The sequence below is a fragment of the Monodelphis domestica genome, chromosome 4 (assembly GCF_027887165.1).
Source record: "Monodelphis domestica isolate mMonDom1 chromosome 4, mMonDom1.pri, whole genome shotgun sequence".
Classification (NCBI taxonomy): Eukaryota; Metazoa; Chordata; class Mammalia; order Didelphimorphia; family Didelphidae; genus Monodelphis; species Monodelphis domestica.
In genome coordinates, this window is record NC_077230.1 from 288,978,830 (window position 1) to 289,005,775 (window position 26,946).

Sequence of the window (26,946 nt, forward strand, 5' to 3'; positions counted from 1 at the left end):
GGTGCAGCTGGGTAGCTCAGTGGATTGAGAGCCAGGCCCAGAGATGGGAGATCCTGGGTCCAAATCTGGCCCAGCTGTGTGACCCTGGGCAAGTCACTTAGCCCCCCATTGCCTAGCCCTTACCACTCTTCTGTCTTGGAACCAACACACAGCATTGACTCCAAGAAGGAAAGTGTAAGGGTTTTAAAAAAAACAGAATACAGTAGGATCTTATTTTATGTGACCAATATACTCCAAAACCTTTCACATAAATTAAAAAATCAGTCATAAAAACAAACTTTTTATTTAATAAGTAGTTCTTATATAGAAATATATAAGCACTTTACAACTTTTCATAGTTTTAACAGAATTACTAGCATTACTACTTTTGTATTTTGGGGCCATTATTGATACCTAATAGCTTTAATAAAACAAAAAGAAGCACTGCTCTGACGGGGACCTGACATATTACAAGCAAGAACTCTGGTCAAAGAATGATGCAGGAGTTAATGTTTGGCACAAAATAACATAATGACTGACTACCACTTCTCAGTGATAATGAGTGTGATTGGATGAACTGCTGCAAGACTTTATACTGCTTGGGAAAAAGGCGTGGATTTAACATGTAATTTTATTTTATTTTAAGTATTTTACATATTTTCTCCAAATGCCAGTCATATATATATCTAAATTTACATTTATTGAGATCATGTAAAATGAATTCCTACTGTATATCATTATTGAACATCATGGTCCCTTCTATGGGATATAATTATGTTGATAATTAAAATTCATAGGATATCTATAAATAGGGAGTAGGCAAGACTAAAAGAAATATAGCCCATTTTTATTCAGATATATTGAGTTCTTAATGCAATTCCTTTCTTTTTCTCAGTAATTTTCAGTGGTAATCTGTACCTTTACCAGTGAGTATCAGAGACAAGGAGAATTGATAATTCTTTTATCTCTTTGTGTTCTCCATAATATTTAGTATACTGTCTTTAATGAAGCAGGATATGGAATTAGGAAGACCTGAATTAAAATTCAGTCTCAGATATTTAAATAGCTCTGTGTACCTGGGCATGTTATTTTATCTGTTTTCCATCTATAAACCTCCAAGGGTGGTTGTGAGATTCAATGATATAAAAGTATTTATAACTCAGTGCCTCTTATATACTAAGGTGCTATATAAATGCTTAGTCTCTACCTATGTCTTGTGCATATAGGCACTTCATATGTAGAAAGATTTTAAATTATCTCATAGTTAGTTGATTATTTAAAATGAAAACTAGAAATCACTGAATATATCTTAGAACATTGAAATTTTTTTAAAGGAATATTGGCATATATGTGTATATTAATTCCTTGCTATGCCCTTTTCTAGGATAAGGAATTGTTCTCAGGATTTCAAGAAAACGGCTTGTCAGCAGATTGTTGGTTTAGAAAATTCATCTACTCTACACAGGCCTATTCTGAACCCATCATCAGTTGTGACAGTATGAAAACACTATTTTCTTAGTATTCAGGCAAATGTTTTTATACCTTATACCTTTTTTGTCTGTTATTTTTAGCTGTTTAGTACTTTTAAAAATGTCTATTTTTTGTTTCTTTAATTATTTTTCTTTTCCAGGTTTTTTTTTACTCCTTTGTGATTTCTTACCTTACCTATAAACCCCCTTATTCTCACCTTATCATTCTATTTTGCTTTTTTTTTAAGGGTTTTCTTTAATTCAGTCCTCTTCACACTTCTTTTCCCCTCATTTCTCTCATTGTCTTCTCTGTAGCCTATATTTGCTTACAGAATCCATATTCTCCGAAGTGTAGATGTTAAAGTATAAATTTCTAAAGTCTTAAGTAGGTTTTTTTCCCTCTTGTTTTGGTTTTTTATAATCTCTACCTGAATTTTTGAGAGGGTAGGACATTTGATCTTTAATCCAAATAGCCTTAAATATCATGTTAACTTATTTTAGAAATCAAATCATTAAAAATAAAAAAAAAGAAATAAAATCATTAACTCTGTAATATTGGAACAGAAACTGAATTTTTCTGGTCTTCAGTTTACTGTGTGGTGTATGGTCTAGATGACCCTCCAAGTTTCTTCCAACCCATTAACCTCAAAACAATATTAAATGATGGCATTATATATTAGTCCTAAGCAGGCTTACTTAGTTTCTCCACCTCCATCCTGAAATTATTATGATTTTTAAACCATCTTTTTCTTAAAGCAGTAAATCATAGTTGAATATGATGTTGGAATATCATTTAATCTGCTTTTTACTATTGGGAAGTTATTTTTCCCCTCCCCAGGAAACTAAAATGACACAAGAACTCGATGAAGCTTTGAAGATAGCTGGTTATAATTTTGAACAACTAAGTGCTGCAGAAAAGGTAAGCTAAAAGGGTGTTGGTTTTTGTTCCTTCTAAAGAGTGTCCTTATTTTTATGGATTAAAAACATGTTTATTGCCCTTTCACATTTCCATTTTGATGTGCTAGTGAGCAGATAAAAGCTTATGTGTTTTCACACTATCAAACTTTACCAGACATTAGGTCTTATCTGAGATTTTTTCATAAGTCAGAAGTATCTCTGTGCATGAAAATTCTTTATAGGAAATATTCCCTCTCCCCAATAACCTGTCTGATTGATTAGTAGAATATTACTGATACCCAAAAATAATCCCAGATATAAATGAATATATATTTTAAGGCTTCTACTTATAGACTTTATATTATCAAAACTCATATAGAAGACTTTATTCCTTGATTGTGGACTTGGCAATGAATTTGGGATATTATTGTAGAAGAGCATTTGTAGTAGGAACTTTCTCCATGATTATTGAACATATCTAAAGATTATGCCTTGCATATTGTAATTGAGTACATCATTGCATATATGGAACAAATGCTGTAAATGGTACAGTCTATCAACAAAAGTCTATCCTTTTTCTGTGAGTGCCAGGCAGAAGAAGCAAGAGGGAATAGAAATGGAAGGAATAAATAGAGATCAATTGTAATGGCAGACCTAAATGTCTATAGGGATGATAAATGACTGAGAAGAGAACAAAAACCAAATGAAAACAAAAAAAAGAATTTTTCACCCTTGAGGACAGAAAGCCTTTGACTTATAGCATTTTCCAAACTATATTGGACACAGAAAATTTTTTGGCTTGAAGTTTGTTAATGGTGCTCATGATTGCTGGTTGGGAGGAGGTGGGGTATGTAATATTCCTAGAGTAAAGAAGAATAAAGGAAATTTTGCTGCAAAATATCAAAAAGAATGTTTCACCTATTATTCTGAAAATTTGTCTATATAATTATTTTTATACATAATTCCTTATTTTAAAGGAGGAGATAACCACACAAAAGTCCTATTCACATTATGTAGCATTTTGGGAACCAGTACTTTAAGGCATTACTACTACATTGGAAGAACATTAGTTAAAGAATAGTTCTGTGGTATTATAGAAAAGCAGGCAGAAATTTGGAAAGATGAAATCCAATCTCAGATACTTATTGTTACCTAAGGCAAGTCACTTAATCTTTGCTTGCCCCAGTTTCCCCATCTGTGAAATAAGGCTAATAATAGCACCTACTTCAGAGGATTGTTAGGATAAAAAGAGGTGGTAATATTTATAAAGTACTTGGCACAGTGTCTAGCATATAACAGGTGCTATATAAAAGTTAGCTATTATCATTAGCCACTAAGAAAATAAATGGCTCAAGTTAAAGGTACATAGCCAGCAGAACAGATACTATAATTCTAAATACTTGTAGAACTACATTTGAACAGATTTAATATCTAACATTTTAATTATCTGCCTACCATTGGTTTCTAATTAGTATCTATGATCAGGCTATTGATACTATGAATTGTTACTGATTAGATTGTTATAGGAAAATATAGAGTTATTAAACAGGATTTAACTTTAACAAATTTGTCATTCTAAAGCTTATAATTTTAAATATTTATCTGTGAAATTTCAGTAAAAGCCAAATGATAGAGAACTTAGAGAAAACTATTCTCACTATTGTGTTTGTAAGGAGTATTATTACCCACAGGTAACACTTTGGAGTAAGCCTTTATGAAAATATTCTAACATATATTTTTTCCACATTATTTAATTTTTTAGAACATTTTAGAACATTATTTAATTTTTTAGAACATTTAATTTTTAAGAAAAATACATGATTCACTTTTTCTCCCTCCCCGCTCCCAGAGCTGACAAGCAATTCTACTGATTTATACATCTAACATATTGTTTAAATGGTAAAGAGTATTCCATCACACCCTTTGAACAAACTTAGTTCAAGTGAGAAAGAATGGCGTAAGCTAGGAGGTACCTTTTATCCAGGCATTATGTTAGTAGCTATTCTAATCAGAGATAATATTTTCAAAAATGCTGAGAAGTCAAAGTACATAGCTGTCAACAGCAAAAATATTGTGATTGCCTTTTTTTCCCTCTGGAGAGCAAGAAAATAACTTGGAAAAAAGGCCACCTTAGTCCTTTGAGTATTGAATTTCACAGGATTCTCAAGAACCTCAGGGGTTTCTGGTCAAATCCAAATAACAATTCCTTCCTCATCATCCTTCTTGACATGTCTCCATTTGAAGATCTCCAGCAACAGAAAACTCATACCTCCTTTTCCCCCTCATTTTACCATATATATATATATTTTTTTTTTTACTTTTTATTTATTTATTTAAAAAATATTTTTCCATGTTTCCATGATTCATTTTCTTTACCTCCTCTTTCCTCCTCCCTCCCAGAGCCAATAAGCAATTTCACTGGGTTTTACAATTGTTATCACTTGATAATTGTTTCCATAGTACTCATTTTTGCTATCGAGCAATCTTTTAAAACCCAAACCCCAAATCATATACCATATACAAATAAGTCTTAAGTTTTTCTTTTGTGTTTCTACTCCCAAAGTGCTTTCTCTCAATGTGGGTAGCATTTTTTCTCATAAGTCCTTCAGAAGTCATTTTACTTTTTGACAGCTCTAAATGTTAGATTTTTCTTGTATGGAAATAAAATCTGTTTCTCTGCAAGTTGGACCCGTTTTGCTTTCTTTGATTAAGCAAAACAAAACTGATTCCTCTTCTTCATGACAACCCTTCAGAAACTGTCTCTGTTAAAAGGAAAATACTACATAATTTCTCAATTATGATCTGGTCCACTTTCATCATATTCAGTTGTTTGCTTGGTTTATTGTCTACCCATAGTAACTCTTGAGGATTATGGGTCCTATTAAAATAACTCAGTGTGTTATCTATCCCCATTAGAAATCAGCATTCTTCCTCCACTTTTTTCCCTTTGGGAAATACCAGGCCTTTTTCCTTTGGGAATTACCAGGCCTATATCACTTAAGCAGCCACAGATCTCATTGAAGAGCCTTTGTAGAATTCTGGGGTTTACTTCAATGAATACCATGCAAGTAGGACCCACTGAACAACCTTCCCTGATAAATAGGAAATTCATCTTGAATTTCCAAAAGTGGTCTGTTTTATGCCATACCTCCTCTCTTCTATGGGGCACATCTATGTCTTCACACTCACCATCATCATTTCAGATTTGTAAGTAATCCAGAGGTCATTGGAAAGGATGTTTGGTGCCCATAAGTCCCTTTCATTAGATGGGCCTAGCCTGACTTTGGCACAGACTAAAAGCACTTAAAAATATTTTTGGATTTGTGTTCAGATTCTGGCATAAACATAATTTAAGCTTTCAACAAGGCAGTTCACCTCCCTAGGACTTCAGGTTCCTTGTCTATAAAATGGACTAGATCATCTCCATGTTTTTTCACAGCTCTAAGTACATGATTCTCAGTAATCTGGGAGTTATGCTGACTGTGTAAGAAGTACTAAAAAGATGTTATTAAAGAGAAGTTTGACTTGAAAAAAGAGATGAATTGGCCATGTAATAAGAGATGAGAGTAGAGAGTAACAAACTGCCAAGAGATTGAATAATTGGTAGTTATCTGCCTTAAATTAGTGGCCTTCACAGCATTTATACCCTTTGTGAAAGATTTATAGAAAACCAATTACCATAGCTTAAAGAAGTATGGATAAGTTGTGATCTACCCTGATGGGACTAAGAAATAGAAAATAAAAATTAAAAAATTAAGAAAGTGAAAAAAGTTTGTTTTGGTCTTGATACAGACAGTTCTCTTTTTTTCTGGAAGTAGATGATATTTTTTATCATGAGTCCTTTGGGAGAGTTTTGGATGATTTAATTGCTGAGAATAGCTACTATTTGTAGTCATTCATTGTAATATATTCCTGTCACTGTAAAATGTTCTCCTGGTTCTTATTTCACTCTGATTCAGTTTGTATAAGTATTTCCAGGTTTTTCAGAGCTCCTCCTGTGTGTCATTTCTTATAGCACACTAATATTCAAATCATTACAATCAAAACTATAATTTAGCCATTCCCCTCACTTTACAAATTTTTGTCCCCCTAAAAAGAGCTGCTTTAAATATTTTTGTATATATAGGTTCTTCTCTCTTTTTTTATATCTCTTTAGGATACAAAGCTAGTAATGGTATTGCTGAATCAAAGGGTCTATATACTGTTTTATAGCTTTTTAGGCATAGATCCATATTGCTCTCCTGAATCTGTTCATAACTTACCCAACAATGCATTTGTCTTACCTTTCCCACATTCCCTCCAAATTTTGGCATTTTCCTTTTCTTTCATAATAGTCAATCTGATAGATGTGGGGTGATACCTCAGAGTTGTTTTAATTTGTATTTCTCTAATTAATAGTGATTTAGAGCATTTTTTGCATTGACATTAGAGACCTTTAATTACTTTTAATTACCGTTCATATATTTTGACCATTTATCAATTGATATTGACTTGAATTCTGATATATTCAACTCATCTTGCAGAAATGAGGCAAGAGAGACTTGTAAAAAAATTGTATCATTATGATTCCTATGTATTACCATCTTTTTTTTTTTTAAACCCTTACCTTCCATCTTGGAGTCAATACAAGGCAGAAGAGTGGTAAGGGCTAGGCAATGGGGGTCAAGTGACTTGCCTAGGGTCACATAGCTGGGAAGTGTCTGAGGCCAGATTTGGACCCAGGACCTCCCGTCTCTAGGCCTGGCTCTCAATCCACTGAGCCACCAAGGTGCCCCCTGTATTACATCCTTTTTAGCCCTGTTTAGTTTCTGAACTCCACCTCCCACAATTTACCCTCTTTCCTATTATCCCCACCCCCCTGCTCTTAACCATTTTCCCTCCTGTTTTCCTGTAGAGTAAGATGGCTTTCTATATCCATTTTATTATGTATGTTCTTCCCTCCTTGAGCCAATTCTGATGAGAGTAAGGTTTACTTACCCACCATTGTGAATGTTTTCATACCTCTTTTATGTGCAATAGTTTGCTGATTCTATTTTTTCCTTTCCCCTCCTCCCAACACATTCCTCTTTCTTATGCCTTAATTTTATCTTTTATGTCATTCCATTATATTTAACTCACCCTCACCCTCTGTCTATGTCTACACTCCTTCTAACTTCCCTAATAATAACAAAGTCCTTTGTTGTTCCAAGAATCAGTTCCCCATGTAGGGACACACACAATTTAACCTTATTCAAAATCTTTTTATTTCTCTTTCCACTTCACTTTTTTTTATGATTCTCTTGAATCTTGTATTTGAAAATCAAATTTTCATTCAGCTGTTTTTTTTTTTCATCAGGAATATTTGAAAGTCCTCTATTTCATTGAATCCACATATTTCCCCCTGAAGGAATATGCTCAGTTTTGCTGGGAAAGTGATTCTTGGTTGAAGTCCTAGCTTTATTGCTCTCTGGAATATCATATTCCAGGACCTCAGATCCTTTCATGTAGAAACTAACTGTGGCTCTACAATATTTAAATTGTTTCTCTTTGTCTGCTTGCAATATTTTCTCCTTGACCTGGAAATTTTGGAATTTGGCTATAATATTCCTGGGAGTTAGACTTTTGGGATCTCTTTCAGGAGATGATTGGTGGCTTCTTTTGAATTCTCTTTTGTCCTCTGGTTCTAGAATATCAGAGCAATTTTACTTGCTGATTTCTTGAAAGATGACGTCTAAGGGTTTTTTTTTTAACTTGGCTTTCAGATAGTCCAATAATTCTTAAATTATCTCTCCTGAATTTATTTTCCAGGTCAGTTTATTTTTCTCATGAGATATTTCACATTTTCTTCAATTTTTTTCATTCTTTTGACTATTTCTTGATGTCTCATGGAATCATTAGCTTTCACTTGCCCAATTCTAATTTTTAAGGCATGATTTTCTTCATTGAGCTTTTGTACCTTCTTTTCCATTTGGCTAATTATACTTTGTAAAGTTCTTTTCCTCTGTGAATTTTTGTACTTTTTTTTTCCCAAAGGACCAATTCTATCTCTCAAGTTCTATTCTTGGGGCAGCTGGGTGGCTTCAATGGTTTGAGAGCTAAGCCTAGAGATGGGAGGTCCTAGGTTCAAAACTGGCCTCAAACACTTTCCAGCTGTGTGACTCGGGGCAAGTTCTTTTCTTTGGTGTATTTTTGTGTATCTTTTTCCATTTGACTAATCCTGCTTTTTAAGAAATTCTCTTCACTGAATTTTTGTACCTATTTTACCAATTAATCTATTCTGTTTTTTAAGATATCAATTTCTTCAACATTTTTTGTTCCTCCTTTACTAAGCTGTTGATTCTTTTTTTCATTATTTTCCACTATCACTTTCATTTCTTTTCCTAGTTTTTCTTCCTTCTTCCTTTTTTAAATCCTTTTTGAGCTTCCCCATTCTTTCTGGACTTGAGAGCAATGAATATTTTTCTTGGTGACTTTTAGGCAGCTGTATTTACTTTGTTGTCTTCTTTTGAGTTGAGTCTACGCTGTCATCAGAATAACTTTCTATGTTGAATCTCTCTCTCTCTCTTTCTCTCTCTCTCTCTCTCTCTCTCTCTCCCTCTCCCTCCCTCCCTCTCTCTCTCCCTCTCTCTCTCTCTCTCTCTCTCTCCTCCCTCCCCTCTTCCCCCCAGCTGCCTTTAGAGCTGGCACTGGTATCTATCTGCTTCCCATTCTTCCAAGTTGGTCTGATGTAAGGAGAGGTGTATTTAATCCTCTCTTGACATGTGCTTCGGTTAAACTGTGACCAGGACGTCCTGTTCCCCTGTGGCTGCAAGTGCTGGTATATGCTAGTGCTTCTCCTCGCCTTGTGACTCTTCCCCAGAGCTGCAACCTGGTTCTGCATATGGGTAATGCAACAAGAGTCTTACACCCAGAGCCAGAAAAGGAACCCCTATAATCTTCTGAGTAGTTGTCTGACTCCCTTTACACCTCTGTGGCTGAGAGTTCTGGAATCTTTGGCTGCTGCTTCAGTTGTGCCCAAGGTCTGTTGCCTCAGTGGGGCCTGCCCTTGCACACTGTATTCCACCTCCACTCTGGGGTATTAGCTCCCTTTTTCTGGCGTTCTGAGTTGTTTTGAGGTGAAAACTTACTTCACTTTGTCTTTTTGCGGGTTAAATTGCTCCAGAATTCATTTTGAGGCATAAAATTATTGCTTTTTGGACTATAGTTAATTTGGTAGAAATCAGATGGATCCCCTATACTTTCTCCACAATCCTACTTTACTTACTTTTTTAATAATAACATTGTGAAAGACTTACTCTGTATTAAGATAACTTGTTAACTTTACAAATATTTTAAAAACAAAATTAGATGCTGGAATGCCTAGAAAATCAAACAAAACAAGAAACAGACAGTCTTTTAGAAGTTCTTGAGGAAAAATTTCATCAACTTTTTACTTCACTTAAGTCAAGGTAAGTAAACTTAAAACAAATTTAATTGGTCAAAACAGAAAGTTTTAAAATTAAAAGAATGCCTTGTCTAAAGAAAAACAAATTGTTGTTATGGCGTTTACCGTTATTTAATTGTGTCATCTTATGCTGCTATCATTTAAAATGAATACACTTGTCAGGAGATAGATCTGGGCCTGGTTGCCAAGATTAACCTCAAACAAGGAAGAATATGTATGTCAAGTTTTGATGTAGTCTGCTTTCCTTATTTTTTTCTGTTCTAAAAATAAATTTATATTGATATTTTTTGGTTTTATATTGTACAGATTTCCCCCTTTATAATCCTCTTCCTCCCCTTTTCCCAGAGAGCTATCCTGTGTCTATATATATATATATATATATATATATATATATATATATATATATATATATATATATATATATATATAAAATTTTTTTAAAAGAAAAACAGAAGAGAGAAAAATAATCTGACAGTGTTCACATCTGTGAATATTCTTTCCCTCCTCTTCCCCGTCTCTGAAAAGAAACAGAGAGAGGAATTATTTTCATTTTTTGGGGGGTCAAGCCTGTTTTTAATAATTTTTCAACATTCATTTTTGGTATATGGTGCTGGTTCTTTCCATTTACCTCATTGTTGTCATGTGTCTTATTTTATTGACTCTGCTTACTTTGTTTTTGCATTGTTTCTTATATCTTTTCAGGCTTCTATTGTTTCTATTTACCATTTCTTATAGCATATTTATAATCCATTACATTTATGTACCATATAATTTATTTAATCATTCTATGATGGACATCTCTTTTGATTCCAGTTCTTCGATATTATAGAAAGAACTTCTGTCAGTATATTCTGTTTATGGGCCTTTGGGAAAAAAATTCCTTTGTTCTTGACTAAGGTCTTTATGTTAGGATTATGTTTAAAAGACTGAGTTCCCTGATGATTCAAGACAAGTGAACATACTGGGGCAGCTAGGAGACTTAGTGGATAGAGAACTAGGCCTGAAGACAGGAAATCTTAGTTAGGTTCATATCTGGTACTCAGACACTTCTAGCTTTATGATTCTGGTTAAGTCACTTAGTCTCAATTATCTAGCCCTCTGCTTTGAGACTGATAGTACTGATTCTTAGACAAAAGAAAAGGGTGTAAAAAAGACTGATAGAGATACAAGTATTTCAGTGTATTAAAATACTGTCAAATCAAACTCATATGACATGCATCCTAATATCTTACATTTACATAGGACTTTATAATGTTATCAAAATTGTTTTTCCTTGGATTAAAATATCCATTTTTAGTTCCGATGTGTACCTGTAGTAGAAACTGAATGCATTATTCAAAAGAAACTTTTATATGTAATAAGTAACTTAATGAATTATTGCATGATATGATTGTTAGCAACATCTAAAAATGGCATTCTCAATGAAAACTTTTTAAAAATCTAACATGGTTCAGTTCCTAAAAATTAAAATAAATCTAAATGGCTTCAAAATTTTGTCTTTAATGAAGGAAAAGAAGTCTGTATGAAGAAGTTGTGAGAAATACAGAGGACTATTTAGGTGATATCATAATGGCTAAAAAATATATTGAAGGGAAAAAAAATGATTTGGATGCAGCTATGAGAATAGCAAGAGAATTAAAAATGGCACCTTCCCTAAGAACATATTGTGACTTAAATCAGGTAATTTTGAGAATTCATAGAAAATTAAATATTTTGTTGAAGATTAATTCTTTTTTTCCCTGAGGCTGTAGAAAGTGTGGGAACATGACTTTATTAAGCACTTAAGTGTGAAGTACTATGCTAAGCCCTGGACAAGCAATTTTTAAAGCTTACTATATGGCAGATACTGCATTAAGCAGTTAGGGACCTCAAAACAAAACCTGACAGTAGTACCTGCCTTTATAGAATTTATATTCTACTGGAGGAGAGACAGTATATAAATATGTATATATCCAAGCTTTCATCCTGGAACCTTTTGCTATTTTTAAGTTTTTTACTGAAATCTTTTAATATAGGAGAAAATAAAATCTATATAACCTCTGTTAGTGTTATTGATCAAAAGGAAAAAAAATCAAGATATTTTATTAAATATACATATAACCAACCTACAGTCTATGGATACATTATAAAATACTATTAGAGCACTGACTTTTGACCAGAAGAAATGGGAAAATTTGTGTGTGTATGCGTGCATGTGTGTTGAAGTCATAATAAATGACTGTTATTTTCATTATTTTTGTGAAAAAGAGAAATGGGAGGAATTGGCGAGGAGGTTAGAATCAGTACTTAAAGAAAAGGGAGATATAACTCCTATCCTTTTAACACTAGTCTAGAGACCCTTTATAATTTCATTGTCTTAATTTGTCAGCAAACAAATGTCTTCAGGCCTGCACTTTGCACTGCCAGGTGGTTTGATTTTCAAGTTGGGGGGGGTGGAGATACCACCTTCTGAGGTCCCCTCAACATCTCAGTCAAAGTAATGGATAGTTAGTTAGTCATTAGAAAACCCTTTTCCTTTTATGCATTGTTTGCTTTTCTTTTCATGTCTATAATTCTTATTATTTGCTAAATAGAATTAAATCTCTTTAATTTTCCCAAGTAGCTTATAAACTTAGGAACACAGACGTTCTTACCTTTTATGGTGTCCTTCAATACCTAACAGTGAATTGTACAAAGGCACTCAGAGCATACTGATTTGATAATTAGCTATACTATGTCCCCATCAGAAAGTAGAATGCATGTTGCCTGTAATTTTCTTTCTGAGATTTTATTTCTGTTTCATACTTTTCCCAGAAAATAACCACATTTCTGTTTCAAGAGAGTCACCAAACTTAATTTCATAAATTACTTTTGGTATGTCTTTTAATTTCAGATTATCCGAACTTTAAAGTTGGCATTTGAGAGTGAATTGTCAGAAGTGAGTTCTCTGAAATTCAGAAGTTCTCCCAGGTGAATAACTAATGTTTTAGAAGAATATACATAGCTATTAATTATTTTAAAAGGCATGATATCTGAGCTTAAATTTAATTAATAGGGACAAATTGAACTTTGGGGTTTTCCCAAGTGATTTAAATATAATTATAAAAGTTAGGAATTATTATTTTTGCCTTGCATATCAAGCCACTCATTTGTTGTTTAATCATGTTGATCAGATGAAAGTCAGAAGTTTAAGTTTAATTTCAATTATCTAAATATAGCAATTGTACTTTTTTTAAATAGGTTGAATCTGAATTGTAATGAAATTGTCTGTATATTTAAAAATATGGGGAAGATTGAATTTGAAGAAACTTCAAAGTAAGTCTTTTATATTAGAATGGTAAAATAATTGTTTAATCTGATATGGCCCATTTCACAAAATATGTCAAATTCATGTTAAACATCAGACCAATTGTAAGATTTATGATTTCATACCTTTTGAGATAGGTAAAAGAGACAGTAAATGGAATACAGGACTGGGAGTCAGAAGATCTGATTTTAAATCTGGTCTTATACTTTTTGATGGACCCTGGGGCACCTAAAATGATGTAGTGCTCTTAGAGCTGTCTAAATATTAAATTTATCATGAAAAGGAAATGACTGCCACATCAAATCAGTATTAAAAAGTGGAATTAAGAATTCATTAAACCTGAGCATCCTTTAAATGCTTCCCAAACAGATTTCATTCTGAAGACAAGGAAGGAACTGGACAGAATCTTCATAAGTACACTAATAAGAAGGAATTTTTAAATTGTGATGCATACCTATCTGTAGAAAAGAACAAGTTTGAAATTACTGCAGTAGATGATGAAGTACAGCCCCTCATGCAGCATGAGACTGGTGATACACGTTTAGAATCAAAGAGTACCCAGCACCAAGATGAGAAAGTGTCTGTGTCATCCCCTAAAACTGCTGCTGTTTTACCACAGATGGGATCTAGCCCTGATGTGATCATAGAAGAAATTATTGAAGAGGATCAAGAAAGTAAGTTAAGTGAAATTGAGTCATTCAAACAAAAATTCATCTATGTGAGGGAAGGGATAAGCCTCCAGACAGGTGTCTTTCTTACTGTTCTAACTGGTCCCCTATTGGCATTGCAGATTTTAAGATTAGTATAGCCTTCTTATGATTCCGCCACTCCCCCTTGTATCTGTCATTATCCTTTTAGTTTCTCTCTCCTCTGACCCTGATTTCCATTCCCTGTACCCATTCCTCTTTGTACTTCTATAGCCAACTCCTTTCAGTATGATGATAGCTAAATGAATTAGTCTGAGGTATTATTTATGAATGTGATTGGTTTGATGAGACATTTGAAAAATTAGCAGATGTAACTTATTTAAATGTTCTGTACGAAGTAGAACTAAAGTGATTCTGTTTTGTGTGTGTCTTCAATCTCGTCTTAGTGAGATGCATTCGAGATTTGACATCCCAAATACAAATCCTTGTAAAAATAATTCAAGTTAAATTCTCCTGATGCAGACTTATAAATTAACCAATAAATATCTAAAACTTTTACTTAACAAAATAAAAAAATTTAAAAATTAAAATGATACACAATAATAAAATTGTGATACAAGATTATTGTTTCCTCATCACCATGTAATGAATGTTGTGCTGGAATCTGTATAATCTTATGTTTTGAATCTTGATTAGAAAAATGCAGAATGGACTAGCATGGAGTGCTTTTGGTGACCATGACTAATCTTGCTTTTTCTCTCCTTTTCTTACCCTGTGTACTGGTTTCGTCTCTATTACCGTCAAGCATGCCCAAATCTTCTCTATCCTTAAAACTATTTCACTAGACCATAAAAGTTCTTGTCCTATATTTCTCTTCCTTTTCTCATCCAAACTCTTTTTATTTAAACTTCAAATCTTCATTTTCATTTTACCCATTGACAGTCTGGTTTCTAACCTCAGTACTCACCTGAAACTGCTTTTTCCAAAGTCCCCAGTGACTTTTGCCAAATCTGATGGCCTTTTCTCAATCCTCATCTTTCTTGACTTTTCTGCTATATTTGATATTATTGGCCATCCTCTCTTCTTTGGGTTTTTTGTGAACTACTTCTTCCTGGTTCTCCTCCTACCTATCTTTCCACTCCATTCTGCTTTGTATAACTTTGAGTGTACTCCCAAGACCTTGTTGTAACATAGGCATTTTTTCTTTCTCTATGCTATCTCAATAACTTCACCAGCTTCCATGGATTTAATTATTATTCCTATGTAGATGATTCACAAATATAAATATCCAGTCTTATCCTCTTCCTTGAGCTTCAGTCTTGCATTGCCAGTTGCCTATTGGACATTTTAAATCAGATGTTATAGAGATAGGGTAACTAAATGTCACAGTGAATAGAATACTGAGCCTAGAGTCAAGAAAACTCATCTTTCAGAGTTCAATTCTGACTTTGGACATTAGCTGGGTGACCCTGGGCAGGTCACTTAACACTGTTTGCCTCAGTTTTCTCACCTGTAAAAATGAGCTAGAAAAGGAAATGGCAAATTACTCTAGTATCTTTACCAAGAAAACCAACAGTGGAGTCATGAATAGTTGGACATGATTGAAATGACTGAACAACATACAGATATCTAAAACGCAACATGCTCAGAGCTAAATTCATTATCTTTCCCACAAAGCTTCTCTCTTTCCTTTGGAGGCACCACCATTCTTCCTGTCACTCAGGTTTGTAATCTTAGCATTATCCTGGACTTCTCACTCTCTCGTCTCATATATACTCTCAATTACCAAATTTTGCCTTTTTCTCCCCTCATAGCATCTCTCTCATCCAACATTTTCTCCTTACACATACAGCTATAGCTTTAGTTCAGACCCTCACCATGACTCACCTGTGTTATTATAATACCTCCTGATAGGTTATCCTCAGATCTCTCCCCATTCCAGTCCATCTTCCACACTGCTACCAAAAATGTTTTCCTTAAATACAGATCTGACCATATAAAACTCCTTTTCTCCCCAATTCACTGGTTCTCTATTGTCTCTAGTATAAAATTTAAAATTCTTTGTTTGGCCTTTTAAGCTCTTTACAATGCAGCTGCAGCCTCTTTCCAACTTATTTTTCTCCCTCTCCCACTTTATGATCCAGTCAAATTGACTATCTTCTTCACATATGATATTGCAGTTTCTGTATCTTTGTATCAGTTGTTCTTAATGCCTCCTGTCTGAAAGAATCCCTTTATTCCTTCCAAATTCAATTCAAGCACCATCTTGACATTAAGCCTTTTCTGATCACCCCAAGTGATATTCCTCTCAAATTACCTTTTACTTATTATTTGATTTATTTATATTTATTTTCTTTATATTCAGAATGTATGTCCTTCATTAGAACATAAGCTCCTTCCAAGAAGCCATTGTATCATTCATAGTACTTGTATCCTCAGTACTTAACATAGTCCCTGGTATATAGTAGGAACTTACTAAATCCTGTTGGTTGGTTGCGTTTTTTTTTTTTAAATGACACCAAACAGAGAAAAACTTTCAGTAATACTCTTCTTGTGATTAGAATGCTTTGTGAATTTCTGGCATTGAGAGAATCCATCATATGCTGTTAATTTCTGGTGCATGGTATCTTACCATTCAGTTACAACTTTAAATACAGTAGTATACTATTGTGATCCTTAACAGAGTTAATGTAATTGCATTTATTTCTCATTTTGGTGAAGCATACTTCATAGAGCATATTATGGAGGCTCCTAGACATCAAAAAAAGCCTTTGCAGAAAAAGTCAGTGCCTCTTGGACTAAAAGCAGGTATGTTTCAACAACTATTAATATTTGACTTTGTGAGATTTACAGTATGTATTTTAACATCTCATTTGTCTAACACTATTCAGAAATAAGGTGAATTTTCTAGGTAGTTGAAGTTTATCCCTTTAAAAAAATCATTATCTTCCATCTTAGAATCAATACTTTGTATTGATTCCAAGGCAGAATCGCAATAAGGGCTAGGCAATGGGGGTTAAGAGACTTGCCGAAGATTACGTAACTAGGAAGTGTCTGGGGCCATATTTGAACCCATAACCTCCCATCTTTAGGCCTGGCTCTATCCATCGAACCATTTAGTTGCCCCATTTAAATTCTAAATTTTTTTATAAAAACCAATTTTGGGGAAGTCTTTCTACTTTTAAAGCACAGACAGCTGGTTGTATTGACACCTGGAAGCCCAGCTACCAAAGAGAATGAGACTGGCAGATCTCTTGAAGGAGTTCTAAGTTGCAGAAGGCTATGTCGAGCAGGTGTCTGCACCTAAGTTTAGTATTACCCTTTGTCCAGACCCCACATACCTTGTCCTGAATAAAAAGATCGATGTATAAGTAATTCTTATTGTAAACCAGCAATAAGAAGAAAAAGCTAAGTCGTATTGCATCAAAGTGAAATTGGGTATAATGAATGTTATACTCTAAAACTCTTGAAAGTTCCTAGAAATTCCCTCAAATTACTTGGTCCAATCTTATATCTCCTCTTCTTCTATTTAAACCTGCAGTTCTTTAAGGGCCAGCATTAGAGAATAAGAAGTCATGTTTTAATTGAATAGTATTTTTCCACTTTTTAAAATTACCACCATCATTGCATAAGTATTACTTTCTACTGTCCATTTCCATGTTGCCTAGGCTTGTTTACAAGTTGCCTGGAAACCTAAACACTTCTTCTAAATGTTAGATTTTTATTGTGGTTGGACTTGAATATTTAAATTGTTGGTCGCCAGGGATTTAATTTCTAAATACCAAAATGAATTAATAAAGTAAAATGAAATTTATGGTAGTTTATTTTACAGTAGAAGGAAGATATTAAGGAATGAGATAAAGAGAGAAACTTCAGCTTCCTCTGAGCCAGGTAGAAATTCTAAGACCCTAATCAGGGAAAAGAGTCTCAAGATGATGGGCCTTTCTTAGAGGTTCATACCTCCAGAAAGGTAGGGAAACTAAATCAGTTTTTCACTCTCCATGGTGACCATCTAAAAGGAAAGCAGTCTGAGGTCTTCTGCCCGAGCTCCTCCAGGGTCGGGTTCCACAGTCAAGTCCCAGTGTCTGTCTTCCAGCCTCTCCTCAAGTGTCTGTCTTCCCATCTCTCCTTTGAGTGACTTTTCTTCACTCCAAGCTTGAGAGACTGATCCTCTAGTCCAACTTTGAGTCAGAATTCTCTTTCTCATCTCTCTTGTGGTTCTCTATTTAAAGACCTTTTTCTCTTGTGTCACCTCCCCTAAATTTCACGTCTACCAATCACAGCAGACTTTCCTCTCCAGGACTGCCCACTCATTCACATGTGGGTCACAGACCTCCCACTCAATGCATGAAATGGGTGTTCACACCTTTTTGTGGTTAGTTATACCTTTTGTGGTTAGTTAACACCTTTTTTGGTTAGTTCACCTTTTGTAGTTAAAATGGGTAGGTCTACTTCAAATACCTTTTGAGGATTGAAATCTAAAAATTGTGGATTACAATTCAGTCTTCCCAATAAAGGAAGAGCTAAGTACCTTCATTGTTACAATCAGGAGGTAGCTAAATCCAATCTTCACATAACCTTATTTTAATGGGAACATGTTTTCTAATTTACCAACAACTGATAATGCCCACTGATAAATGGTAAACAGTCTATAGTTTCTGAGGACTAAAGAATTTATTTCTCTAGTTTTTCCATATGCTCTGATCAGCAGTCTTTTCTGTTTTAACCATCTTTTAGGAAGCCACAGTGTTCTAGTATTTGGAACATTGATTTCTCTAGAAAAATGTCATTGCAAATTATTCTTTATAAAAGGATCATTAATTAGAGCCCAACTTGTATGTTATTCCTTTAGTTTATATGATGACTTTCTTCTGCAGGTTCTCTAGAACTAGTTTTTGTGAGCCATGTAATACATCCTTGCCACTTTTATATTCGGAAGTATTCACAAAGAAAAAATGCAGCAATATTGGAAAAGAAGTTGAATCATTTTTGCAACAAGAGTCTATACCTCAGTTCTTCAGATATTTTGGAGCTAGGTAATTAAGAAATATCACTTGAAAATGTTAATGTTTTTGTGCCAAGGTTACCCCAGTATAGTAATATTTTCATTAAAGGCAAAGGAATCTCTCAATTATAATGGTTTTGTTCTGAACAGTAGGCGGTATTCAACTTTTAAAAATAAGTCACCATGGTATTTTAAATGTTAATTTATTATACACACACACACACACACATATACACATAAGTAGGCTAATCAAATAATTTACTGCCTTGAAAAAGTTTTAAATGGGCAAGGTGAAATATAACCTTACTTCCTAGTCCATGGTGAAGAAAACATTTTTGTAGATAATGACTTAAGTGGAACCTACAAAGAAAACCAATTAGTACATTTATTGTTCATTTGTTTATATAGCTCTTTTACTGTGTCATGTTTTATGTATTATTTATAGGTATTTTCTGAATCAAAGTGTTGATTAACTATAGCCCCTTAATTTTAAATGCAAGAGCAAGAATTACATATAACAGAATTTTTAGAACTGGGACAGACCCTTTTTATTTTATTGGAGGGGGCATTATGTTTTTAAATTTATATATATATCAATGTTTTTTAAATTTTCAGTTCCAGATTCTTTCTCCCTGCAGGCCTTTCCACACCCATTGCAAATAGTATGATACCCATTGTACATGTGAGGTTGTACATAACATATTTCCATGTTAGTTATTCTAAAGACAAGAAAAAGTAAAGAAAATGAAAAAAATATGTGCTTCAGTCTGTACTTCATCAGTTCTCTGGAGATGGCTAGCAGTTTTCATCATGAGCCCTTTGGAATTGCATTTGGGTCACTGGCTTGATCAGAGTAGCAAAAGCTTTCAAAGTTGATCACTATTACAGTATTGCTGTTACTATGTACAATGCTCTCCTGGTTCTGCTTATTCTACTTTGCAACAAATAGTTCATGTAAGTCTTTCCAGGTTTTTCTGAAATAATCCTGCTTTTCATTTCTTATAGCACAATAATATTTCATTACAATCATATACTATAGTGTATTCAGCCATTCCCCAACTGATGAACATTCCCTTGATTTCTAATTCTTTTTCGCCACAAAACGAACTGTTAATTATTTTTTTATATTTTTACATATAAATCTTTTTTTCCTTTTTTTGTGTTTTCTTTGGGATAAAGAACTAGTAGTGGTATCATTGGGTCTGAGTATATGGACAATTCTATAGCTCTTTTGGCTTAGTTCCAAATTGTTCTCCAGAATGGTTAGACTAATAATTCCCCAGTTCCACCAACATGCCCTTAGTGTCTTTATTTTTCCATGTCCCCTTTAGCATTTCTTCATCTTCCTTTTTTGTCACATTAGCCAATCTTATCTGTGTGAACTGATATTTTAGAGTTTTTAAAATTTGCATCTCTTGTGATTTAAAGCATTTTCATGTGACTATTGATACTGAGTTCTTCTGAAAAATTCTCTTTATATCCTCTTATTGTTTTATCAATTGAAGAATGACTTTTTATAAATTGAGCTTAATTCCCTATATATTTGAAAAATGAAGTCTATGTGAGAGAAATTTACTCTGAATTCCCCTCGCCTTTTCCTTCTTTGCTTCTAATGTTTGCTTCTAATGTTGGCTGCATTTGTTTTGTTTGTGTAAAACCTTTTCATGGAGTCTATATTATCCTTTTTACCTCTTATGATCCTCTTTCTTATGTTTGTTCATAAACTCTTCCTTGATCCATAGATCAGAGAGGACATTTTTTCCATGTTCATTTACTTTGCTTATAAGATTCTCCCTTTATGTCTAAATCATGTACCCCTTTTAACCTCATCTTGATATACAGTACAAGATGTTGGATTATACCTAATTTCTGCCAGACTGCTTTCCACTTTTCCCAAGAGTTTTTGTCAAAAGGTAAGTTATTGCCCTATAATTGGAATCTTTAGGTTTATCAAGCACTAAGTTATTGTGGTCACTTACTTTTATATATTTACCTAATCTATTCCTCAGATCTACCACTCTATTTCTTAGCCAGCACTAGATTGTTTTGATGAATACTACTTTATAGTATAATTTGAAATCTAATATTGCTAGGCTGTCTTCACTTTTTTTTCCTTTACCAACTCCCTTGATATTCTTGATATTTTGTTCTTTGAGGTGAATTTTGTTATTTTTTTCTTAGGTATATAAAATAATTCTTTGGTAGTCTGGTAAAATATTGAATAAGTAATTTAGGTAGAATTATCATTTTTATTATATTTAATTGGCTGACCCATGAGAAATGAACATTTCTCTGATTATTTAGATATGTCTTTGTGTGTGAAGTGTTATGTAATTGTTTCATATAGTCCCTAGGTTTATATTGGCAGGTAGACTCCAAGTATTGTCCACAATTATTTTAAATGGAATTTCCCTTTCTATATTTCCTGCTGTTTGTTGAGGGTATATAGAAAATGCTAATGTGAATTTATTTTATATCCTGCAACTTTGATGAAATTGTTAATTGTTTCAGCTAGGTTTTTTTTATTTCTCTCAGTTTCTCTAAGTAGACCATTATATAATTTGCAGATAGTGATAGTTTCATTTTTTAATTGCCTATTCTTCCTTTAGTTTTTCCTATAGTTACAATTTCTGATACAATATTGAATGATACTGGACATCTTTGCTTCATTCCAGATCTTATTAGAAAGGCTTCTAATTTATCCCTATTACAAATAATGCTTGTTCTTAGATGATACTACTTATTTTAAGAAAAACTGCCCTTATTCTTGTTCTTTTTAGTATTTGCAATAGAAATGAGAGTTTCTGTCAAAAGCTTTTTTTTACATCTCTCGATATAATCATATACTTTTTTGTTGTTCTTGTTATTAATACAGTCAGTTTTGCTTATAGTTTTCCTGATATTGAACCAGCCCTTCGTTTCTGGTAAATTAACTCTACCTGATCTGTATATTATGTATTGCTATAATCTCTTTCCTAGTATTTTATCCAAAATTTCTGCATCAGTATTCATCCATAGTTTTCTTTCTCTGTTTTTACTTTCTCTGGTTTGGGTATTAGTACAATATTTGAGTTGTCGAGATTTTGTAGAATTCCTTTATCAATTTTTTTCAAATAGTTTATAAAGTAATGGAATTAATTTTTCTTTAAATGTTTAGTAGAATTCACTTATAAATTTGTATGATGTGGGAAATTGTTTTATTCGTTTATCACTTTTTCAACTTCTTTTTCTAAGAAGGTTAAGTGGCCTTTACCTTTTTGCTAATGTAGGCAATTCATATTTTTGTAAATATTCATGTTTCATTTAGATTGTCAGTTTTATTGGCATTTAATTAGGCAAAGTAACTCCATAATTGCTTTAATTTAATCTTTATTGGTAGTGCATTCACTCTTTTCATTTTTGATGTTAGTAATTTTTTTCAATCTATTAACCAGTGGTTTGTCTTTTTTTTTCTTCTTTTTTAAACCAAAACCAGCCCCTACTTTTATTAATTTGGTGGGGTTTTTTTCCCTCAATCTTATGAATCTCACATTTGATTTTCAGGATTTCTATTTCAGTGGTTGATGGTTTTTTATATGTTCTTTTTCTGGCCTTTTTAGTTATGTTTCCTATTCGTTCATCTCCTTTTTCTAATTGATATAAGCATTTAAAGATATAAATTTTCCCTTAAGTACTGCTTTGGCTACATGGACCTGAGCTTTAGAAAAATTATGGACTAAACTCTTAATTTTACAGATAAGAAAACACAATGAGAGATATGTTTTCCATAGGTCATAAATCCAGTTAGGACTAGGTGTAGGACCTAGAATATAGACTTCCTGAAAAAGAGGTGAGAGAAGGAGTAATGGAAAGATGAGTTGAAAGAAAAAAAGGAATCTTGAAGGTGACTTGGAATTCTTTTGAAGTGAAGGCTAGAAATTTAATTTAGGGAGGTAATATTTAGGAAGGTGGAAGAAATTAGAAGAGTCTTAGCAGAAGAGGGGGGGGGGGTTGCAGGAGAAAGGGAAGAACATAGAAAAAGGATCAAGCTGAAAAACCTGAGGAGAAAGGAGCACTCTTAAAGACATCATTGGCAAGGGGCCAATCAACTGAAATTGACAGCATTTTAGCCCCCAGAAGCAGTTAACTGCAGTAGTTTTCAAAGTCGAACATGTAGTAGGAAGACATGGAGTATTATGTTGCTCACAGTCATCCTAGAGAACAAGTAGAATTTTGTAGTGATCTGAACTAAATGTATTTTTATTTCTACCAGGACCACAGAACTTACCTATACTTGGTGCAGACTGGTGTCCTTTCCTGGGGCAGAACATAAAGAAGCCTGATGAATAGCTCTCTGTTCTCCCAAATTATGAAGTAATTCTTTAAAAAAAAAAACAGAAGAAAGACTATTGGATAAAAACAAATAATCAAAAATATCTAAAGAGACTAAAAGGGAATCTTGACCTCTATCAGGAGGTAGGAGGCTGGGAGGAGAAAGAAAACTATTAAACATTTTTGCAATTAAATAGTAGTAGCTAGTGGCAGTAATAGTAGTAGCAGTAGCAGTAGTAGGAGAAGTAGAAGTAAAGTAGTAGTAGAAGTAAAGTAGTAGAAGAAGTAGATGATGAAGGAGCTGGAACTTCTCTGTGGAGGAATTTGATTGTGTCCCAAAGAATGATATGAATCCACAGTGGTTTTTAATTCAGTAAACATTTATTAAACACTTACTACTTGCCAGGCACTCTACGTGCTGGGGATACAAAAAGGCAAAAGATAGACCTTGCCCTCTAGGAGCTCATAATCTAATGGGGGGAGACATCATGCCAACAAACATAAATAGATAAATAGGAAACAATTAGGGAAAGCATTGGAATGAAAAGAGGTTAAGGAAAACTTCTAGAAAGTAGGATTTTTTGATGGGACTTTAAGGAAACCAGGAAGGTTAGCAGAGGAGGGAGAGCTTTGAATGCCAAAGAGAGCATTTTGAATTTGCTACTGGAGGTAAGAGGGAGCCCACTAGAGTTTATTGAGATGTGGGGACAGGAAATGACATGATCATACTGACGTTTTAGGAAAATCACTTGTTGAATGAAGAATGGATTAGAAGTAGGGAATGTGACCTGGAGTCAATTGTAGTAATCCAGGCACAGGGTGATAAAAGCTTGTACCAGAGTAGTGGTGGTAATGTCAAGGGAGAGAAGTGGGTGTGTTTAAGAAATGTTGCAAAAGAGAAATTGTCAAACCTTGGTAACAACTAGAACATAGGGAGGGAGGACACAATAAACAATCCAGGTTGACTCCTTTGTAAGCCTGAGAGACTGGGAAGATGGTATTGTCCTCTCCAGTAATAGGGAAGTTAAAAAGTAGGGAGGGTTTTGGGAGAAGGAGAGTGAGTTTTGTTTTAGATGTTGAATTTAAAATAGCTACTAGACATCCAGTTCAAGTTATCTAAAAGGCAGTTGGATATGTGAGGTTGGAGGTCAGCAGAGAGATTGAGGCAGGATAGTTAGATTTGAGAATTATTAACATAGAGATGGTATTTGAATCCATGAGAGCTGATGACATCCCCAAATGAAATAATATAAAAAGAGAAGACTGAGGGCAGAACCCTAAGGGTTATCTACATAGTTAGAGAGCATGATCTGGAAGAGAATCCAACAAAAGAGATGTAGAAGGAGCAGTGAGATTGATAAAACTAGGAGAGAATGGTGGCCTGAAAACCTAAAGAGAAGAGGGTTTCAAGAAGGAGAAAATGTTTAGCAGTCTAAGAGGCTGCAGAGAGGTCAGGAAGAATGAGACATGAGAAAAGTCCTTAGGATTTAGCCTTTCAGAGACCATTAGTCACTTTGGAGAGAGCATTTTTGATGGAATAAGATCAGAAGCCAGTTTGTAAGAGGTAAGAGAATGAGAAGAAAGTGAAAGTGCTCATTGGAAATGGTCCCTTTAAGAAGTTTAGCTACAAAGAGCAGAAGAAAAATAGGATGGTAGTTATCAGGAATAGAAGGATCAAGTGAGGAATTTTTCAGGATGAGAGGGACATGCTCATGTTTGTAGGCAGTAGGAAATGAGCCAGGAGAGGAGGAGAGATTAAAAAGAAGAGTGAGGATGACAGATTATGAGATGGAATGAGATCACTTGAACAGGTAGAAGAGTTAGCCTTGGTATGGAATAAGGACACTTTATTATGTGAAATAGGTGAAAGAAGAGAAGGTGGCAGAAAGTTCCTGATGGGAGATGAAAAAGAGGGAGTTCACGGTAAATGGCCTCAGTTTTTTCTGTGAAATATAAGGTAAGATTCAATTGAAAGAATAGGGGTAGGGGGAGGCATGGGAAGTGGGATACAAAAGTTTGGAAAAGCCTCTGTGGAAAGTGGAATTAGGGAGGTATAGTAGAATTGCCTAGAAGCAGTGAGGGCCCAGTTGAGGCAAAATTATCTAGTAAAGGTCAGAGGAAGAAGGAATAGAAAATGGTGTCTCATGAATCCTTGATGAGACTGCTTAGACATTGGTTTGTTGACTGATGAAAGTGAGACATCTACTGGTTTATCAGGGGATGTGTACCAGAAGAGCTAGATCCTCAAAAAAATTTTTAATGCTTCTTTCCAGAAAGCATTCATAAAATATATTCCTTGGGACATATTTGACCCTCCCAAGTATGTGCGCTTAGATTTGGTTGGTGGAGAATCATAACTCAGGGCTCTGGAAACACATATCTTATTCAGAAGAAAAACAGGATCTGTGGGACAAAGGAGAGATAAAATAAACATTGGGAACGATATAGGAATGTCAGAACCAGAAGAGGGAAAGCATTTGGATGTTGACCTACAGAAGCAGGAACAGAAATTATGTTGTTACCAGAGTATATTATAGAATATGAACCCTAGAAAAGAAGAGAGATTACAGTGACAAGAGCCTGAACTATTGTAATTATAGTAGGAATAGAGAGAAGAGCAAATATCGAGGTATGCTTGCTTAATAAGACTGTTTAGATATGGGGTGGGGAGAGTGCCTTTAACAAACAAAAAAAAAGATAAGTAGGGGAAGGAATAGGTTTAGGAGAAAAGAAAAGGAGTTTGGTTTTTGAGCATGTTGAATTTGAGACCCACATGGAACAACAGCCTGGTGGAGGTTTTGAGCAAGCATGGAGGGAACTTTCAGGGAAGAAAGAAACTAAAAGGAAGTATTGGGAAAGGTTTCTTTAAGGTAGTGTCACTTGAGCCAAAGTTTAAAAGGAGCAGGAGACCAAGAGGGTTTCAATAACTTTTTCTCATTCCTCATCCTTCTTAATCTTTTTGTAGAATTTGATGCTGTTGATCACCATCCTAGATATTTTCTTCTCTGGGTTTTCATGAAACTGCTTTGGTTCCCTGTCTGTTTGATGTTAGCTTCTTTCAGTGAGTCATCATACATATCCTACCCATTCAAATCTATGAGCCCTACAACTCTTCTCCTGAGGTATTTCTCATTTCTCTTTCTTACATGTTGGGGACCTCATCCATTCCCAAGTTCAATTATATTTATATAATGTCTTCCAAGTCTTTGTATCTAGCTTTGATCTCTCTCCTAAGCTCTAGTTGTTTTTGTTTTTTTAACCTATACCTTCCATCTTAGAATCAATAATGTTTATTGGTTCCAAGGCAGAAGAGTGGTAAGGGCTAGGCAGTAGGGGTTAAATGACTTGCCAAGGGTCACATAGCTTGGAAGTGTCTGAGGCCAGATTTGAACTTAGGACTTCCCGTCTCTAGGCCTGGCTCTCAGCTCTCTGAGTCACTTAGTTGTCCCCCTGATTCTTGATAACATTTCAAACTGCATATTTCATAGATATCTTAAATTCATTGCATTCCCAGCAGAATTCTTCATTCTTTCCAGACTTACTTCTTCTTAACTTTTTATTGAAGGCATCACTGTCCTTCCAGGCTCCAAGGTTCACAACCTTAGAATCATCAATTCCTCATTCTCCTTCTGTATCCAGTTAGTTGCCAAATATTATCTATTTTACTACTTCTACAATATCTCTTGAATCCATCATCTTTTCTTCATTCCTCTCCAACTGCAAGTAACTCTCCTTGAAATTACCTTGTATTTATTTTGTATATATTTAAAACATACATGTTTCCCCCAATAGAATGTAAGCTGCTCAAAGGCAGGAACTGTTTCTATATTTGGTTTTGTATCCTCAATAATAAGAAAAGTTCCTGGCATATAGTAAGAGCCTACTACCTTATTGTTAATTGATTGAAGCTTTGGAAAGAGATGAATTGG

At 34.2% G+C, this 26,946-nt stretch overlaps 1 protein-coding gene across 2 annotated transcripts in view; it reads left to right on the forward strand.

The window, feature by feature from the left end:
• Positions 1-26,946, forward strand: part of RNF17 (ring finger protein 17) — a 132,635-nt gene that overhangs the window by 19,410 nt on the left and 86,279 nt on the right. For both annotated transcript variants that reach the window (XM_007495180.3, XM_001374679.4), the window contains exons 4-12: positions 1,364-1,475; positions 2,287-2,367; positions 9,672-9,772; positions 11,277-11,448; positions 12,641-12,717; positions 12,988-13,062; positions 13,424-13,728; positions 16,423-16,509; positions 18,579-18,737. In XM_007495180.3, coding sequence (XP_007495242.1) covers positions 1,364-1,475; positions 2,287-2,367; positions 9,672-9,772; positions 11,277-11,448; positions 12,641-12,717; positions 12,988-13,062; positions 13,424-13,728; positions 16,423-16,509; positions 18,579-18,737 — 1,169 coding nt within the window. The remainder of the gene's footprint in view (positions 1-1,363; positions 1,476-2,286; positions 2,368-9,671; positions 9,773-11,276; positions 11,449-12,640; positions 12,718-12,987; positions 13,063-13,423; positions 13,729-16,422; positions 16,510-18,578; positions 18,738-26,946) is intronic.